Raw genomic sequence first — 20,170 nt, 5'->3', positions numbered from 1 at the left:
GAGGTGTAAAATGCCCCCAGAGGTGGCTCATCCTCCCCAGGTGGAGGGGAAGATTTGCTGGTCAATATTTGCACAGCACAGGAGCCTTGCTGGTATCTGTCACACAGAGCCCCTCACACCACCAGAGAACAAATTATATTTTGTGTGTACTCAACATCACATCCAGCTCAGCCCTGATTTGAGAATCCTTTTTGGCGAGTGATGATGTCCAGGGCAGAGAGAGCACAGCTTGATTTCCAGAGCCCAGGCTGAGCTGGCAGAGCTGGCAGGTAGAAATATCTTGTTTTGACTGGTAAACTGAGCAAGTTTGACATGGAAACCACTGAGGGAGAATAAATATGGAACAACAAGATGTAATTTTACAGAGTCTCTCTTCTCTAGAACTACACTCGGAGCCATCCTAGGGCTGAACCAAGAGGTCCTGAGGTCTAGGGAGGGGAATTCTGGGCACAGAGGGTTGGGCTGAGGCTCACCCCTGTCACAAGCACAATTATTTAACAGCACTATTCCCGCAGGACTGCAAAGAACAGGAGAAACAGGAAGGGGAGGGGGGAAAGATGAGAGCAAAAAAAGAGTTTTTAGCTGTGACACAGAACCAGGATAAAAACAGCCTATAGGAACGGTGTGATCAGTGCTGCCCAAGCCAGGCTGAAATTCCTGCTCTGCTCAAAGCAAACAGAGGTGCTCCCACATCCCAGGGGGAAGGGAGAGGAGCTCTGCTTCCTTCCATCTCATGGGAACAGGATCAATCCCTGGATCTCCAGAAAACCTGTTTAACTGACCTGTTAAATCTGTGCTATTGGGCTCCACCATCCAGCCTTGCCCTTTCCCACACAGGAGATGTGAATTCCTCTGAAAGACCTTGTGCCTTCATTAAACACATCTTTTGTCTTGTCCATGGTCCTGGTCATGCTTTAACAAGTGCCTGATACTCCACATGAAATATCAAGATATAAAAGCCTCCAGCAAGGGCTCTCTGCAAGAATGGATTTTACAGACCAAACACTGTCATTACCACCAGAAAAAAAACCCTCTTACATCCAGCCAGCCTGACACTGCAGCAGCCTCCAACTCCTTTTCTTTGAACCAGACATAGGTGAGAAAATTGACACGCACACACAGAGTCTCCTTCACACAGCATTAAAACTACAGCACATTCCTTGGCTTTTCTATTTCATCTTCTATGGATTAAAAATACTTCTCTGCCTAACTGGGATACTGGGAGTCTTAGGAGATGAACAATGCAGGCATGTAAAGCTGCTCTGATGAACAGCTCCAGGGCGGTGGGAATATATTTTGAGTAATCAAAAGGACTTGTACTAATGGATTTTACACTCCTTTCACATTCTGCTTTCAGTGGCAGCCCCTTGAAGGCAAGTTTACTGGCAGGGATGATCTCAGAAATGGGGAGTGTTACGTAGATGTTTGTCAGGGAGGAACATGGGGCCAGGTGATGTGGCAAACATCCTCCAGACTGGTTTTAAACAACAATCTGCTTTTAGTCAGTTAATTAATTAAGAAGTGTTGGAATTATTCTGCTAACCAGTAACTCGAATGCATGTAAAAAAATCTATGACTAAGGGTGGAGGCAAAATTCCTGGAATAAAAGCTCAGTTAAAATGATGATGTCATCTTGGTTTTAAGAGTGATCTCGGAGGGGTCTTTGCCAGCCCAGTGCCCTGCCACGGACTGGAGGAGCGGCTGTGTCAGGGCCTGAGCAGGGCTGCAGGGACAGACTGCATCAGGCAAGGGGGAAAAGGCAGGAGAGGAGAAACCAGATGTATTTATCCCACACAGGCTTGGACATAAGCATGAGAACCAACATCTCCTCCAGTTCCAGTGGAAATACACTGGAATGCACAACAGCAAAACTTCACATTCCCACTGGCCACCAAGTCCTGAAAAGCAGGCACAGCTCTGTGGAGGCACAAAGCTTGCTCAGAAACCCAAGGCCAGTTTTGGGCTGAGACTCAGGGCAGCTCATCTCCATTGCTGTCTTTTCCCCAAACTGCCTCCTCTGCTCTGTGCCAGGGATCCCTGTCTGGGAAGGAGGATAATAAGTGGCCACACATGAATGCACAAGAGTGTTCAACGTGCAGCAAGAGGTTCACAAGCTCTGTCACACTGGAGGAAGGGCCTGGTCTACTATCCTAAAACATTATTGCCCTCAAGACCAGAATCATTGAGGAAAACAAAATGGATGAAGGTTAGGTGGAAGGATGCCCACTGCTGAATGGATGTCATGGAGCCAGCTCTTAATTAAACTCTCCCCAGCATCCTTCTGATTCCTTTTCCTTGATTAATAGAGGATGGAGCTGCAGGAGGGCAGGGCTGAGCGTGGAGTCCCTGCTCATCCTGCAGTGAGTGAGGGGGAAGCCCACAGGAAAGGGAAGATGTTTTTGTGGCTGAGCCTTTGTCTTCAGGACTGGCTGTGTGACAGGGCTCCTGTGCGCTCTGTCCTGCCTGCAGCTCGGGGATTTTGGTGAACTCTGTGTGTCTCTCTCTAGGGGCACTGGGGCTGAGTGCTCACAGCTGTGGCTGAAATCAATAGGAGCTGTGCTCCAAACAGGCTCCAGTGCTGCTGAGCATCCTGGAAAATCCCACCTTCACTGGGCACCCCTCAGCAGGGGACACCTTGGGCTTCTCGGGGGAGAGGTGTGAACAGGCTCCTGCTGTCCTGGTGTGCTTGGCAGCAGTCACAAAAACAGCTGATGCTGTGTGGAGAGCAGCTCTGGGAACAAAACAGTCAGGAAATAACAAGTCCAAGATGGACTTTGGGTGCTCAGCCCCAGGCTTTGCATCAGGCAATCACCTCAGTCCACCCCAACCACCTGCTGTGGCCACCTCAGCTGTCCCCACTGCCGTGACCCCAGCCTGTCCCCCTCTGGAGTGAGGAGAATGAGAAAAATCAGCTCCATGTATAAATAGCATCTTGGTGTGCTCTGTGGGGCTGCTCAGGAGGAAACAACTCTTGGACCTTCCTTCCTCATCCACCCTCTCAAAGGGAACAAATGTATATCCCCAGAGAAACCCCAATTCTGGCTTTTTTCTGAAGCCTTGTGTGTCTGACTTTACAGCCTCCAAGTCCTTTTGGCAGCATGTATTTCGTATAAAAAGAGCAAAGTGAAAAAAATAGAAATTCCATCATGTGGCAATGTGTTAACATCCACATATGTCCCAAGAAGGACGGGATCCTTTCATTTCCTGCCACTTCAGTTAATGAAGTAAGACACAACAGCAGGAGGTTGTCATCTTCCTTCTGGATTAGCCCTAGAGAGGATGTGACCCATGGTCTGGAGCCAGAAGTCACATAAACTGGGGAGGAGGTGAGGGCTGCACAGCTGCAGCCAGTTTTACTGACCAAGAATGGCCTTTTCTTAATGCTCTTTATTCAGGAAGGAAAGTGGCACTACTGACAGCCTTAGCAGGTATCCACCTTTCCTTTGGCCTCGAGTGACACTGGGATTTACAGACTTCCCTGACAGCTTCTGCCTCTCCTTCCTCAATTAACTCCCTTCTCCAGCCTGATCCGTAATTACCCCTCTGCTTTCAAACCCAGAGCTGCTCTTCTGCCCAGCCACAACAGAATAGTGACATTTCCAGGCTCTGTGAAGTGCAGCATTTCAGGCTCACCCTTTGCCCAACTCCAGGAAAGTTCCTGCGGGCAGGAAGGAGCTGTCCCTGGTGGGACCAGAGCCTTCCTGCTAAACCTCAACTCCCTGCCCCAAAAGAGCTGGCTCAAGGCATCTCAGAAGAAAAAGGAAAATTGAATCTGGCTGCTCTGAGATTTAAACAATTTTTTTGCCACGGAAGAGGAGGGGAAAGCTGAGAACTAAAGCCTAGAAAGGCGGGTGAGCAGCTCCTGTGGTTCCCCAGACAGGCAGCACAAGGACTGGTGTCCACTGTGCTCTTCCAGCCCCACACCCTGGTCCTCCTGCAGCTGCATCACTGCTCTGAGGGGCTGCCCCAGCACCAGAGGCAGTGAGGACACAGCCCTTGTGCCACTCAGGTGCCTGGTGGCCCTGGGGACCCACCTGCTCCACATGCACAGGGGCCAGCCCTGCAGTAGGTGCCACTGGTTTCATCCCCCAACATTTTAGGACAGGAAAAAAAAGCCAACCATGTACACGTTTTGGCTTGTTCTCAGAAACTTCTGAATCACTTTTCCTAAAGTTTCCCCCCCTCCCCTTCAAATATCCAAAACAAGCTAGCTGCCTGGGAAAAAAAAACAACACCTCCTGATGCGCAGTGGAAAACAGGGAGGTTTTGGGGAAGGCTTTAACAGTTCCACTAGCCTTGACCATGGAAGAAACTAAATTCCCATTCCTTCCAGCACAGGACCACTAAGAGCAGCTGTTTCCCAGCAGGGAAATAACACAAGCCCCCATCCCCTGCTGCATCCACACCAGCCAGTGCAGCCACTCCAGTTTTGGAGCCCTGAACCACTAAAGATGCTTCACTGCAACACTTTATGCATCAGCAATCATTTATTTTTACAATTCTGGCTTTCAAGTGATGCCGTTACACAGGGAGAGGCTGAGGATTTCACCCCCCTCCCCAGCTCCATTGAATTTGGAATAAACAGGACATGGGAGCAGGGCTGGGTGCCCAGGAGGGAGGAGGTGTGATGGAGCAGAGAGGAGCTGAGAGCAGGAGGGGCAGGGGACAGGAAGGAGGAAGGCCAAGATATTGCTGCAGAGAGGGGTTTGGATATCCCAAATAGGGGGGACAAGAGCTGGGAAGCCTCATCCATGACACAAAGCAGATGAGGAGCAGGACACAGGCTCATTCCAACCCCAGTCCCCTTTAGTGCTCATTTTCCTTAGGGAATTTTGAATTAAAAAAGGGGCAGGAAAAGCTGCTGGATCCACAGGCATCAAACCCCAGGATTTACTGTGCAATCCCAAGGGCTTCAGGGTCATTCTGTTTTCCCCAGGCATTTCCAGAGCCTTGGACACCCCCAGGACAAACCCCTGCACTCCAGGAGGGCTGGCAGTGAGGAGCAGAGCGTGCCCTCTCCTTGCTTTTGGCTACCAAATTTTTCCTGCAAATGATGCTGGAAAACCATCCAGAGCCACCTGCTTGGAACTCTTGTAAAGTTTTGGGCTGGGAACATTGCACCAACAGAGAGCAGCTGAGTCACTGAGCTCAAGTGGGATCTTCCTGCCATTCCTTCATTGCCTTCTCTACCCTGGGGCAAATATGATCTTAGTTTGCTTTCTTTTCCCTTTTTTTTTTTTCCTCTTTTTTTTTTTTTTTTTTTTTTTTTTTTTCTCTCCTGTGGAGCTAATGCTTCTGAAAGTGAGTGGCTAAGAGCACTTACAAGAGGCAGGGTGCTGCTCTGAAAGCTCCCTGCCCATGGCTCTGCAATGATTCCCAGACATTATCTGCAGCATCCCCTGTTCACCCAGCCCTAAACCTGGGAACATCCTGCCTGCCTCGTGGTGTAATTAGTGCTATATAAATCACCCCCCAGACTGTCCATCCCTCAGGCCAGCTGGATGCCACCCACCTGTGATTTGATGTCCCTGTGGGAATGCTGTGCTGTCCCAAAGCACAAAACCCTCTCTCTGCCTTGTTTTTGGTCTTGCAGTACCAACACAAAGATCTCCCTCTTTGCTGCATCCTTCTCCTCCTGAAGGCTGCTCCAGATCCCTGGCCAGACCCTCTAGACTTGTTTGCCACGATCCCTCCTGTCCCCTCAGCCCTGTGGTCCCTGCACTGTCCCACACCCCTCCAGCATGATGTGACACTCCAGGGCTTGGGGACAGTCCCTCAGGCTGCTCCCACCCAACCAGCGTGGCTTTCCAGTGGAGTTGATCCCAGATTTTTTCCATCACCTCCACACGGCTCCAGCTTTCCCTTTCGGTGTCCCCTCACCCCTCCAAGCCCCCCAGGTGAGCACAAGGCACTCACAGCCACCCCTGAGAGCCGACCTGCTCATCGGCCTAATGGGTTTCCAAGGGGGTGGGGGAGAGGGAAGGGAGAGAGTGGCTGATGCTTCTCAGCCACTCAGCTCGGCCCAGAGCTAACGAGGCATCTCAAAATTAAAAAGTGAACTGCAATCCCCAGCAGGCCTGTCCTCCTTTTGGCATTAGGCGGAGTTGTCTTTCTCTTTTTCAAAAAAATAAAAAAATTAAAAAAAAATAAAGAGGGCTGGGGAGGCACAAGTTGTGTTTGGAGCTGTGGAAGCACCACATCCTGGGCAGGTGGGCAGGGAGGAGCCTTGGGGGATTTTTAGAAAGATTGTGAGGGGCAAGAATTGCCTCACCATGGTACATGGGAACAGGTTCTTCACATCCAAAGGATCCCAGTTCCTCCTGCTCTACAGGCAGGAATGAATGGAGGAGGCACCCCAGGGTGTGCAGGTGGGACACTGTCCCCAAGGCTGAGAGGGTGGGGACAGTGCAGGGTGACTGCCACTGATGTAGATGGCAAGGAGGAAACAACTCTGCTGCAGGAGGACAACATGGGGAAATAGGTAGGACAGAGCAGGGAAGGGAGGAGGGGAAGCCAGACTAGTTCATCATGTTTGAGGGTTTCTCACATGGGAATCTGTCTGGGAAGGGCCTTGCTGTGCCCACACCCCCAGGGAACCCAGAACTGCCTGCTGTGACCTTCCTGCCCCCAGTGCCTCATCTTGAGCCACAGAGAGCTGAAGGCTCTGGCTTTAGAGGCACAGCTCACCCTGGTTGCTGCTTTGCTCCAGCCCCCTCCACTGGGGCAGGCCCAGCCAGACCCCCTGGTCACCCTTGGCCAGCCCTGAGACAGCTCCATGACATTCCTTTAGGGCACAGGGCAGGACCTTCCATCCCTCTGAGGTGCCACCTTGGCCATTTCCAGCTCACCCCAGCTGTGTGGTGGGATCACATCCCCCCTCAGAGAGGGCTCACAGCCTTTGTGCCCGGCTGGAGGGCAAAGGAGGGGTGGCAGGGCAGCCCAGGTGGAGCACAGGGCAGCCCTGGAGAGCAGCCCAGTCCTCAGGAAACTGGAACTGGAGCTCAGCCCAGCCCCACACGTCCCTGGGAGACAGCAGGGCTGTACACACACAGGGCTTTGCCCAAACTGTGCCTTTTCCATAGAACCACAGAACATCCAGAGCAGGAAAGGACCCACAAGGATCATCCTTGTCCAATTCCTGACCCCACAGCCCCAGTCTGTGCCTGAGAGCATTGTCCAAACACTCCTGGAGCTCTGGCAGCCCTGGGGAGCCTATTCCAGGTTCCAATCACCCTCTGGGGAAAGAACCTTTTCCTAATATCCAACCTGAGCCTCCCCTGGCACAACTTCATGCTGTTCCTGTGGGTCCTATGGCTGTGCCAGCTGCACACACCTCACTGGGGAGAACTTCACCCTCTCCACAGCAGGACTGTGGATGGACTGGGAGCCACACAGGGTTAGACACCTCCTGGCATGATCCCACTTGATTTCTCCTGGAACTGGGTTTGATCCAAAACCCCAGAGAGCTGGTGAGCTCTGGGTACAGCAGGGTAACTCCCACCCCTTTCCCCTGGCCTTGTAACGCCAACAATCTCCAGCTTCCAGACCCTTGTGTCAGCCCAGCTGGAAATGCTGCAGGAATTTTTGCCTGGATAAGCTTGTCCTTAGGGGAGGGAGCCAGGGGTGCTGATAGTTTGGGCATCCCTGCACCATGAGCTCCCCACCAGGACCTTGCTCTCATCAGCAAAGGGAAGGACAAGAAAGGGTGAAGGACAACAGTGAGGTGATTACAGGGAAGGAGGTTATGGTCATAATTCTATTTCTTTGCTTGAGTGAAGAGAAATGCAGCTTGCACTGTGGAAATTCAGAGTAAAATCAAATCAAATGCCACGGCTGCCCAGCCCCATCCATCCTGCAGCCTGGGAGGACGCAGTGCCTGCCTCACCCAGCCCCAGCAGAGCACAGATCTGGCAGGGTCAGCAGAGCCCTGCACTGAAGGAAGGGCTGGGCCCTGTCCTGGATGCCCTGGGGACCTGGAATCAGGAAACAAAACCTGCAGGACCCCCAGCCCACGGCTCCCTCTGCCAGCTCACCTCCTGCTTCCCTCTATCACAGTCACTGCCATGGCTTTACACCCTGCTTCTCTTCCACGTTTATATCATCCCCACAGTTCTTCCACCTCATGAAATGCGACTGCACCAATCTCCATGGTCAGGGCTGGCCAGGTAACAGGGACATTTCATGTTTGCTGGGCAGAGCCTTTCAATCACAGCCAGCCATAACCCACATCCAAAGGAGAGAGGGAAGATTTGGAAGCCCTGTTTGCCAGCAGAATGCTGCATCCAAAGTGTCTCCACACTGCACTGGCTGACCTCCTGAGCACTACAGAGGGATGGGCATCCTCTCCCCCCCCCAGAGCCCTCCAGGGGCATCATCTCCTCCACTCCAGGGGTCCTGCAGCTCTTGCTGCCACCTGAAAGCCCCTGCTCCACCACAGGGTAGAACAAGGAGATGAGGGCAGTGGGGATGGTGTCTGTGAGGATGGATGGAAGTGTTTGCTGAAGGGTACAGAGTGGTCAGTGCACGGGGCAAGGATGGATGAGGTGCAGGGAAACCAGAGGCTTTGAGGAGAGATGGGTTTGGTCGTGAGAAGCAGTGATACACTGGGGTGCCTTCAAAACCTGATGAAATCAGTGAGGATATTCCTCCACTCCCAGGTTCTAGGAGCTATAGATCAGCCCCGCTGGGAGAAAACTGCTCCCTTGAACCCCTAAATAACTGTCCCTGGACTCTCTTCCCCCTGAGAGCACAGACATGAGCCTGCTTCCCATCAGTCCTATGGACAGGGGCACCCTGACGTGTATCTGTCCTGCCCCACACATCTCCTCATGAGGAGGAAATAGGAAATCACCCAGAAAAGGCTTCAAACAGCCAAGCTTGGCAGGCTGAGCTCAGAAGTCCTCAAATCCCCCTCCCTTTTCCACTGCTTTTCCAGTGCCTGTTCCTCTCCAAGGAATGGATCTCAACTGGACCTGGGAACAGGACAGTGCCCAAAGATTTTCCATATTTCATCTCCACCAGGCTCTTGTGATTCTCCTGTTTGCTCACAGGACCCAAGGGAGGAATTGAAGATATCCTTGCACCTCCAATGAATGGCAGTCAGGCCACCAGCTCCCCAGGGAATATTTTATGCCTCACTGTTGCTGAGGGAGCAGCTTTGCAGGCCAACCAACAGCCCCACCAGCAATCACCTCGACCCTCTGCTGGGAAAAAAGCCAAAATATCTGGCATTGGGAGCAGAAATGGAGGAGGGATGACTTGTTGTCTGTGATGGAGGAAAGCCTGGAGCAAAGGAAAAGCTGAGTGTCTCCGTGGTGGCAAAATATCCCCAGAAAAAGCACACCATGGACAAGGCAGCTGTCTGCAGAGATGGGTGATGATGGAAGGAGAGGAGGCAGCGAGAGGAGAAGGAAAAGCAGGAGGGGTGAAAGAAATGGGAGGGAGAAGGCCATGAGGATGTGAGGGCTGGGGTTGGCAATGCCCAAGGAGAGCATTCCCTGCAGTCTGGGCATGCCAGGAGTGGCCAAGAGGCCGGTAGAGACATGGAGCAGCCCCTGCCTCGCCGGCCGTGCCTGCCCTGCTGGTCATCTTTGTCCTACTGGGGCCATCCTTGTCCTGCCAGCTGTGCCTGTCCTGCTGGCCATCTCTGCCCTGCTGGCCATCCCTGCCCTGCTGGTCATCCCTGCCCTGCTGGTCATCTTTGTCCTACTGGGGCCATCCTTGTCCTGCTAGCCGTGCCTGGCCTGCTGGCCATCCCTGTCCTGCCCCGCCGGCTGTGCCTGCCCTGCTGGTCATCCCTGTTCTGCCCCACTGGCCATCCCTGCCCTGCTGGGGCCATCCCTGCCCTGCTGGCCGGCCCTGCCCCACTGGGACCATCCCTGCCCTGCCAGCCATCCCTGCCCTGCAGACCATCCCTGCCCATCCCTGCCCTGCTGGATGGCTCTGCCCTGCTGGGGCCATCCCTGCCCCACTGGCCATCCCTGTCCCACTGGGGCCATCCCTGCTCTGCTTGGGCCACCCCTGCCCTGCTGGAGCCATCCCTGCCCCTCTGCCCATCCCTGTCCCCCTGCCCACGGCCAGCCCTCACCATACCTCCAAAGTCAGGCCTGAGGCGGACGTCATAGCCCTTCAGCAGTTTGTCCACAATCTCTTTCACCACAGAAATATTTCCAGTGGAGGGGCTGAAAGACAAAAGAAGAGAGATGTCATCATCCCATACGGCACCAGAGGTCCTGGCCAGGTACCTCAGCATCCTGCACACCCCAGGGCACCAGAGCACCTCAGCCATGGGCAGAGCCTCTCTGTTTTCTCTCTTTTTGTGCTTTCTGTCCTTGGCACAGCCCTCAGCCCCCCACCTGCCCACAAGCCCCACAGGGCCTCATAGCCATCCTGAGAGGTGCTCAGAAGTCTCAGCAGTGTTTTGGCTCCTCTTTGCAGCTCACCCTGACTCCAGGGCACCCCAAGCTTTGTCCCTTGGTATCCCTTGGGTGTAAGCACCCCACGTCCTGCTGCTGCACCCTCAGTGAGCACCCTGGCCACTGACCCACACACTTGGGGGGCTTCCCTGTGCCCTGCCCACAGAGGGAGGCACCAACAGAAACTGTCCTTTCTGTCCCCCAGGCTGTGCATGGGGCAGCTGCAGCCTCTCTCTTGCAGGTCTCACTCCCCTTCCTCAGCCAGGCTGGGCTCCTGCTCCAGCTCTTACATCACCCAGCACAGCCTTGGCGTGTCCCAAGGTCCCCACTACACCAGTGGCACTCTGCAGTGTCACACACCCCAGTGCAACCTCTGCTTCTCCCTGCTCCCAGGGCTTCCTTCAGGTTATTGAAGCAAACAAGAAAACAATGCTCCTTTTTCTCCCACAGCCTCAGTGTACGGCTGATCTTTGCCACATAAAGATTCAGTTTCTGTCACTCGGCATCACTGTGACTTCTTAGCAACGCAGATCGAGAGGCAGAGACAGGGAAGGAGAGTCCATCTTCCCCTCTGTGTGCCAGAGCAGCAATCCTTTCCCTCCCAGCCCTTTAACCTGCACGCAGAGGGGGCAGATGTCCTCCCTGACACCAACCCAGCCCTTACAGCAAGAAGGGAGTTCCTTCTGAAACCAGCCCAAGGGCCAAACCAAAACTGAAGGTGGGAGATCAGAAAGCAGAGGATGCTAAAAATACTGGACCTGTTCAGTGCTGCGGGGTAAATCAGGTTTTGTGCCTGCATTCCCAGCCTCTGTGCCACCCTCGTCCCCTGCTTTGCATGAGAATAGAGACCCTGCCGCTGACAACTGCTGCTCTTTGCAGTCACCCACCACAACGGCATGTCTCCCTGTCAACACCGCCTCCCACATCCATCCCAGTCAACCTGGGGAGCTGCACCACGGCGCTGCCTCTGCCTGCCAACCCCGGGCCTGCCTGGACACCGGCTCTGCTGCTGGCATGTCCGTGTGTCTGTGCACAGACAGACAGACAGACAGACAGGCAGACAGACAGGCGTGCTCTCCTGTCTGCACAGAGCCTGTAGGGACTCCCTGCCTGTGCACACAGACACAGGAGAGCACAGCTCTAAAACATGCACAGATGTGTGTGCATGTGTGTGACCACAGCCCAGCCAGGGGCTGCAGGTGGCTGGAGGTGACAGTGGGTGCAGACCTTGCTCTGCTGGGGTGTGATTTATGAGGAACACAGCAGCAGGGATCTGTGGGCTCCTGAGGCTGGGTTGGTTCCCTGGTGCCCAGACTCTCCCTAGGGGTGTGGGTGGAAGCACAGAGGAACACCTGGGCAGCTCTGAGGGCTCTGGATGTGCAGGCTCTGCCTGTGCAGGGATTCCTCAGCAGGACAGGGATGTGCAAACGTGAGGCAGCACCCAGCTCTGCTGCATGGACAGCCAATGAGCCCTCGTGCTGGCAGGGGAAGGGGTCTGAGCTCCACTCCTGGGTGTGCTCCTGAGAGTGGTGCAGCTCAGCTTTAATCACTGTGAAAAGGCCAGAGAGGTGTGTGCAGGTGGGCGCCTTCACAACACCCTGTCTAGGCTTGCCAGGTCCACTTGCATCTGTGGATTTCTCTGCAGGTGTGTGAGGCTTTGCAGCATGCAAAACACAGTCCTGTCACTGAGGATTGAGAGTGTGCTCCAGCATCTGTTCATCTCTAGACAGCCATTCCTACGTACACAGATTTCCATAGTCATAATATGGACACTGTGCATCTCCCAAGGGATTTAGACACCCCTCTTTGCCTTCCTACAGTGCATAAACTCAGGAATCAGTGTTTACTTCATTAATATAAGCAGAGAAATTGAGGTAGAGACAGTAAACAATGTGTCAGGCCCCTGCAGAAAGGGACAGAGTGGGAAGAGGGCCGTGGGGACTCTTCCCTCCTCACCAGCCACAAGTTGGCCTAGTGAGGGAATAAACCATCATGATTAAGGACAAGGTCTTTTGCCTCCCAGCACTCTCTCTGATCCAAAAAGCCACATCCCTCCCACCGAGGAGGCAAGTCATGCCTTTGCCCAGCTGTGGGCGAGCAGCTGCATGGCAGTGCTATTCCTGGCAAATGTGGGTCTGCATCCGCTTGGGGAGCGCATCCAGCCAGCCTGTGATCTGAATTCCGGAGCGCTGTGCCCCTGATTCTGTGTCAGTGGGCATGTGCTTTGCATATCCACGTACACTTGCAGCCAAACATCTCCATCCCAGCACCCCGTGCTGCTGGCTGGGGTGTGTAGGAGTAGCTGGAGGCTTGTGCACATGGAGAGTGTTTTGTCTCCGAGCTGTGCACACACACACACACACACACACCACACACACACACACACACACACACACACACACAGACTCTGGGTGAAAATCAGTGCTGGATGTACAAACACACGTGTGAGGGCACACGTCTGAGCAAAGGGGGTTGCTGTGGGCTTTAAATGTCACATATTGGCTTGGACAGTGCCTGAGCTGCCTCTGTGAGTGCCTGTGTGTGTCCCCACACAGCAGGGCCACGCGTGAATGGTGTGGGCAAGGTGGGTGTGCGCCTGCGCCTGGGGGTGTTTATGGCTCTGGGAACACAAACCTGGGTACCTACAGCCTTGCCAGGACCTGGAACACAAACCTGGGCATCCACAGCCCTGCCAGGACCTGGAACACAAATCTGGGCACCCACAGCCCTGCAAGGACCTGGAACACAAACCTGGGCACCCACAGCCCTGCAAGGACCTGGAACACAAACCTGGGCACCCACAGCCCTGCAAGGACCTGTGTGTGTGTGCGTTTATAACTATGGGAACACAAACCTGGGCATCCATAGCCCTGCCAGGACCTGCATGTGTGCATACTTATAACTATGGGAACACAAATGTAGGCACTCACAACCCTGCCAGGAGCTGGAACACAAATTTGGGTATCTACAGCCCTGCAAGGACCTACGTGTTTATAACCATGGGAACACAAATGTGGGCACCCACAGCCCTGCCAGGACCTGGAACACAAGTGTGGGCATCCTCAGCCTTGCAAGGCTTGCGTGTTTATAACTATGGAAACAAAAATCTGGGCATCTGCAGCCCTGCAAGAACCTATGTGTGTATGGGAACACAAATGTGGGCATCCATCCGTAGCCTGCCAGGACCTGTGTGTGCCTGTTTATAACTATGGGAACACAAATGTGGTCATCCACAGCCTGCCAGGACCTGTGTGTGCGCGTCGGGAACGCGCTGCCCCCCGTGCATGGCTGAGCAGGGAGATGCCTCAGGGACAAACGCACCTGCCCGCAGGTGTGCGCAGGGAGGGCGGGCAGCGGCAGGCAGCGCTCCTCCCGCGTGTGAGCAAACAGGTGTGTGTGTGTGTGCTCTGCACACCTTGGCCGGGCTCCCGCACCTGCGGAGCGCTCCGGGGATGCCGGGGATGCTCGGGATGCTCGGGATGCTGGGGATGCTGGGGATGCTGAGGATACTGGGGATGCTGGGGATGCTGGGGATGTTGGGGATGCTCGGGATGCTGGGGATGCTCGGGATGCTCGGGATGCTGAGCGCGGCGCCGGCGCCTCGCAGGGGCAGGTGAAGCCGCGTCCGGAGGTGTGGAGTGACACACACGGGGGGGCACGGCCGGCTGCGCACACGCAGGGAGGGATGCGGATGGATGGCACCCACGGAGGAAGGAGGGTGTTGCATGCCGTGAATGCGCGCGGAGGCACGGCCGTGGGCATCGCCCCCGGAGCTCCGCAGAGCCGCGGCTTGTGGCACAGCGCAGCCCGCTCGGGGGCCAGTGTGGCTGCGTGTGCGGGCTCGGGCACGGCCAAGGCGGGCTGTGCCGGGTGCGTAGCGCAGCTCCGGCGGCTCCTGCGGGCACCATGTTCCCCAGCACAGCCCTTGCTTTGGCCATTTCCCCCCCGCCGCCTTGGGCAGGGGGACGCGCACACACACACTGTGCGAGGTGGGCTCCGTCCGCAGAGCCCGCTCCATCCTCATCTCAGTGTGAGCATCCCTCCTCCTCCTCCCCCTGGAGCGGCACGGGCTGGGGAATAACAATAGCGGGCGGCAGGGGAAGCGATTTGGGGAGAGACCCCCCCTCCCCTTTCCCCAAAACCCCAAAAAGACAAACAAGCGCCGTGGCAGCCCCGCCGTCCCCGCAGCCCGGGATCGCAGCCCTTACCTTTGCGCACAGCAGGCGAGACAAAGAGCTGCTAAAGCAGAGACAATTCCACTCAATCTGTCTGCTTGGAATGTCCACATTTCCACAAAGGCGAAGGATGGAAAAAAAAAATCTTTGGAGGGGAGGGGAAGGAAAGATGGATCTTCTGAAATCCCCCTCCAAAAAAAGGGGGGGAGGGAAAAAAAAGAAACCAACCTCCCCCCCCAGTTAATGATTTCCTAGAGAAAAAGAATGATGGAGAAAAACTAAAAAATGAGGGGGAAAAATACCCCCCCACTCCTTCAGTGCCAGTCAAAGAATTCGTTTCTTCTTCCTTTCAGCATCCTCTCAACAAGAGACATCCTCTGGCAATGGAGAAAATCCCAAGAGAAAGAAAAATAAAATGCCCCAAAATGGGCTCAGCAAAATGGGAAATCGAATCTCACAGGTACGCGGCAGAAGAAGAAGAAGAAGAAGAAGGAAAAAAAAATTAAAAAAAAAAAAAAATAAAATGAAAAAGAAAAAAAAAAAAAACCAACTCAGTGTCCCCTGAGCACTCCACTTGGATTATTTTTCCTCCTGCTCTTTTGCCATCCGGTTCTGCAGATGTTGCATGGCTCCTGCTACCCACCTTCAGAGAGGAGGAGGAGGAGAAAGAGCGTGTGTGTGTGTGTGTGTGTGAGAGAGAGAGAGAGAGGGAGGGATGGAGGGAGGGAGAACGTGTGAGTTTTCGAGCAATATGATTTTATTCTCAATTTTACCTATTTGCTCCCCCTTTCCTCTTTATTTTCTGATAGGGGGAAAAGGGGAAGCCACCCAGCCCCACCGTGCAGTTTTATTTTATTTCAGGGAAATCTCAGCCTCGTCATTTGGGAGGTTTGCGAAAAGGCTAAAAAAAAAAGGGAAAATAAAATAAAATAAAATAAAATAAAAAAGGACAAGCAAACGCAGCCGGGTAAATAAATAAATAAATAAAAATATAAAAATACATATATGCATGTGTAGGAAATAAATCAATCCGTGCCTGCAGAACACGCTGCTCTCGCAGGGGAGGGCTGGATGTCTCCCTAGCGCTGTTGCCGCAGCTCCTGTGGAGTTTTGCTGCTCATTGCAAAGTCACAAGAGGAGGGGAGGAGAGAGGGAGTTTGTGGTTGGGGAGGGGGACTCTCCGGACAAATTGGGATCCTGACGTCATGGCTGACAACATTAACCCCTGCTGGCTTGCAGAGGGGACGGATGAGCGGTTTTGCTGAGGTGGATTTTTTGTTGGTTTTTTTTTTTTTTTTCCTCCCCGGGGAGGTGGGAACAGGGAAGATGATGGGGAAGGTGATGGGATTTGGCAAGTGGGGGGCTGTGCCTGGGCAAGAGTGGCTCGGCTGTGAGGGCTGATGGGTGCTGTGGTTGCCTGGAACACTGTCATCAGCACAGGCTGAGCTTCCTCCTGCAGCCACAGAGAGAAAAAATAAGGTGATTTACTCAGAATGTCTCCATGCCACAGAGCCTGGTGGCCTGGTGGCCTCCCCCTGGGGCACTGGGGGAGATCTGGAGGCTCTGGTGGGGCTGGGGACTCCCCTAGGCTGGGGAAACCCAGCCAAGAGGGATGCTCAACTCTCCATGAGGGATGCTGTTGTGCATACAATGGAGTTTCGTGGGGAAAAGGGAGCCTGAACTTCCAGAAATGCTCCTGGTGCTGGGGCTTTGCCTGCTGGAATGGTAACAGCCACTGGAATTGTCAGTCTCCTGTGCACCAGCCTCTGCTCTTTGTCTTAAAAAAGTAATATAATTAAGGAACTCTGCATCAGGCATGTAGTAATGTACTACCAGGAAGGATTTTTTTTTTTTTTTCCCTAGGAAAAAGAAGAGATCCAGCAGCACTTTGAATGCAGAGCAGAAGCCATGGCTCAAGGAGGAAACATCTGAGCTCTCACCACCCTGGATGGGATCTCCTCTGCACCTGCCTGGCAACCCAGAGCAGGTAAGTCCTGGTTTACACCTGTGTGTAGATGGTTTTCTTTTGGGAGATGGGGCAGAGCAGATGTGTCACTGCAGCTGGGCAGGGCCGGGTCCAAAATGCCTCTGAAGGGGCACAGGGCAATGTCCAGTGGCCACTGGGCAGCTCCTCTGTCCTGCCTTTCCCTGCAGGGAGATCTGGAAGAATCCTTGTCTCCAGGGTTCCTAATGCTCCTTTCCCTCATGCTTGGCTTGGCTCTACATGGTTTCCTCATCAGAGGCATGGCCCAGATCCTGTGCTCCCAATCTCCCCCTCCCAAAACGTGTGGTGGGGAGTGACCTTTCTGCAGAGCTCCCCCCTGGCAGGCCAGACTGGGCTGTTGCAGTGCAGAGACATCAAAGCAAGGAAGAGCTGAGTGGAGTGTTGTGTGTGCTGTGCTGGCCTGGGGTCACTGCTGGGCAGGGAGGTCCTGGGGACAGGGAATGTGTGGGGCTTGTGGGGAAAAGGAAGGTTTGGGTGAGGTTTAACATCTACAGTGAGGCTGTGCTGGAATGGGAGGGGAGAAGATCTTCTCACTTACTGCTGAGGCTGGTGGAAAAGGTTCTCTGCTTGGTTCTCCCAGACCTCCCCTGCTTGTCCAGGCTAATGCAAATTAGGCTCAGAGCAGTGATCTCCACTGCCCTCCCAAAGACCACAGCAGGTAAGTGGCACTTGTCACACACCAGTGAATGTACCTGTGGAGTCAGAGCCGTGCTGGCAGTGGGCTGTCACTGCAGGGCCCTCCCTGTGGCCTCCCAGGGACCTCAGCAGGACACCTGGCTGGGGATATTTCACTGCATCACAGCCCAGAGCAAGCCTGTCTGCCTGGCTCCCAGCACTGTGGATGCTCCTGGGTTTCCACACAGCCCAGGTCACAAGCAACTCATGCTTTGTCAACACCCCCAGGAGACTGTGGCTCCCTGATTCCTGTGCCTGAGGAGATGACCAAACCTATAGGGTTTCTCCACAATTCTGTTGAAGAAGAGGAAGCAGCCCAGCAGGTCTGGTCCTGCAGGATGTCCCCAGGATGAGCAGCCTGGTGCCATCAGGTGCTGCCTGCTGTACAGGTACAGCATTTACCTCCTCTGCTGCTGCCAGCACATGGAGCCCCTGACAGCAGTGACTTTCAGAAGCATTTATTCTGATTTTTAACTGCTGGGCACCAGGGAGGATCTCTTGGGGAGATGAGAAGCATTTGCCTCCGGGCACCAAAGGCCCCATTAAAGCCCTGCCTGGTCCCTTCCTGTTCTGACCCCTTTGCTCTGCTCCCTCCCACCAGCTATGATTGGGAGTTACAGGCAGGAAAGGTAAGTGAAAGGCAAATGTCAGAGGCACACATGAAGAGGAAAAAATTACGCTCACAAATGGTGACATTTGTGTCTTGCAAGTTCACCCAGTGGGGAGCACAAAGCGTGTCTCATGAATTATCTGACCACTCAGCCACGACGGGAAACTTTGGAGAGCCGGCTGCTCGGCAGGGAATGCATCCAAAGGAGCTCCTGAACAACCTACCTGGAGCCACGTTCTGGAATAAAGAGCTGCTCTGGACTAAGTCACCCATCTCTGCTGGCTCTCATCAAGGCTGATGAGGAGTAAAACGTGACCAAGCTCACTGAGGGGTTTGTTCCTTGCCCTGCTGAAGATGGGCATCCTCGAGCCCCTCCCAGAGCCCCAGACTGTGTCTCCCTCCCCTGCTGGGGCCTGTCTGCTCTCCAGTGATGGGTTTTTCTGAAGTTCACATCCTGATCCTGTGAATGTCTGTGAGAGGCTGCTGGAGGTGCCCTGCTGTGGCTGCAATCACCCGGCAGAGGCCACGGAGCATTGTCTTTGTGGCCATTTGCTGCCCTCTGCTATTAAATCACTCATTTCCCCTCTTCTCTTACTTGCTGCTCGGCTGAAAGCTCCACACCCTGGCCTCCCTCCTTCTCCACTGCTGACTCCAAGCCCCAAGTGCTGCTTTTCCCAAGGGCTTGCCATCAAGGTGAAAAATCTCCCTCATCCCCTCTCCCAGCCTGCTGGAGAGCTGGCTCTTCTGTCCAGCCAACACTTCCCAGAAGAAGGTGGTTGTTCTTCTAAAGCAGAAAAAGGACAAGAGCTGAGAAAGTGAAAGAACTTTTATAAACCCAGAAATTTAATGGAAGACCTGCAGAAAAGGAGGAAATGCAGTCTTACAGCTGGCATTTCTGTGCAGAAGGTAAAAAGCAAGCTGAAAGTAAATGAAGTGCACCTCATGAGGTGGGAATAGAGACCAGCAGAGGCAAAGGGAAGTCTTCCCACCCAGTCTAGGACACAGCCTTTGTCTCCTGCTGCAGCTGCACCCAGGACTGAGCTCACCAAGACAAAGAGCCTTTGCAATTCCAGTGCCAGGTTCCTGCAGGAAAGGTTTCCCTCAAGCTATCCTAGAGGACAAAGGCTCCATCATCCCCCACAGTGCCATCTAAACACCCTCAGGTGCTGGCAAGGACAGCCCACAAGTCACAGCCCCCTTAGGGCTGACAGCAACTGCTCAGGCAGCTGTGACTCCTGTGTTGGTGACTCTGCATCCTCTGATTCCAAATGCCTCCTCATGTGTCAGCCCAGGAGCCTCTGCTCAGACACACCATGTGCTGGATGTTACCTATTCCTGAGGAAAGGCCTCAGAGTGCATTCACAGGGTTCCCCATCCTTGTTGAGTTAAAGATCTTTCACCATTTTACAAGACAGTGAGACTGGTCCAGAGTGGGTGGAAATATTGACCATCCTTAGGAACTGTGAATGGAGGAGTTGATGAGCAGGATTTACCTGCAGCCCTGTGTGTTCTCTGTGCTCAAATCTCTCTAAGTAGGGCATGGGAAGTGTGGTGGGAAGGGAGAAAGGATTGTCCATGGGTTCATGCACCACCTCCCATTCCAGCCTGTCTTTAAGCTTAGGAGGCTGCAGACAACATTTAGTTTGGGCTTTCCTTCACTTGAGAAATGGTCCAGCTGAGCTAAGGACCTCTGGTAACGAGAGTGCAGGAGTGTTGTTCTGGCTGTGGTTGTTCCTGGCTGTGGTTGTTGAGGTTTAGTTCTCATGTCTACAATGAAAGAACATCAGTGCCAATGCCAAAGGCTCCTCCTGCCATGCAGAGACAGTTTGCAGGGTGACAGTGACACTGTCCTGAGCCTGTGGCACAAGGACAACCTGCTCCAGCCACACCTGAGGTGGGCGATGGGGAAGGCAGGTGAGTCAGGTCTGCAGGGAGCCTCAGGGCTGACACACATCCCCAGCAGAGCTGTGGTGCCAGGGGAGGTGTGAATCCATCCCTGGATGTGTGCTGAGGGATGCAGAGCCCCAACCCTGTGGATCTGTGTCTGTCTGTAGGTGCCCTGGTTGATTTTCTCTGCGCATGTCCATGGTGGTGCTCAGGAGGAGCAGTGATGCCCCCTGGGACTGGCATTCCTGATCGTGTTGTGACTGGGAGTGTGGAGGGCACAAGGCAAGGAAAAGGCCCTTCAGCTCCTGCAGACAGTTAAGAAGTGCCCAAAATGCCTCCCTGCTCATTATTGTTAGTGATGGAATCTGTTGTGACACTGAGGGTTTGGTCCAAGTCCCCCATC

General features: G+C 54.0%; 1 protein-coding gene across 2 annotated transcripts in view; it reads right to left on the bottom strand.

Annotated features, from left to right (window-relative positions):
* The window catches only part of LOC310917809 (gamma-aminobutyric acid receptor subunit beta-4), a gene marked incomplete at its 3' end in the record, with an annotated part of 79,553 nt that extends 63,434 nt beyond the window's left edge, over positions 1 to 16,119 (bottom strand). For both annotated transcript variants that reach the window (XM_083876363.1, XM_083876364.1), the window contains exons 1-2: positions 14,624 to 16,119; positions 10,093 to 10,181 (exon numbers count right to left, since the gene is read on the bottom strand). In XM_083876363.1, the coding sequence (XP_083732489.1) occupies positions 10,093 to 10,181; positions 14,624 to 14,703 (169 nt within the window). In that variant the 5' untranslated portion in view covers positions 14,704 to 16,119. The remainder of the gene's footprint in view (positions 1 to 10,092; positions 10,182 to 14,623) is intronic.
* Positions 16,120 to 20,170: the final 4,051 nt, after the last annotated feature.

Source organism: Zosterops lateralis (genome assembly GCF_965231275.1).
Source record: "Zosterops lateralis genome assembly, chromosome: 21".
NCBI classification, from domain to species: Eukaryota; Metazoa; Chordata; class Aves; order Passeriformes; family Zosteropidae; genus Zosterops; species Zosterops lateralis.
This window is presented reverse-complemented; position numbering and strand designations above follow the sequence as displayed.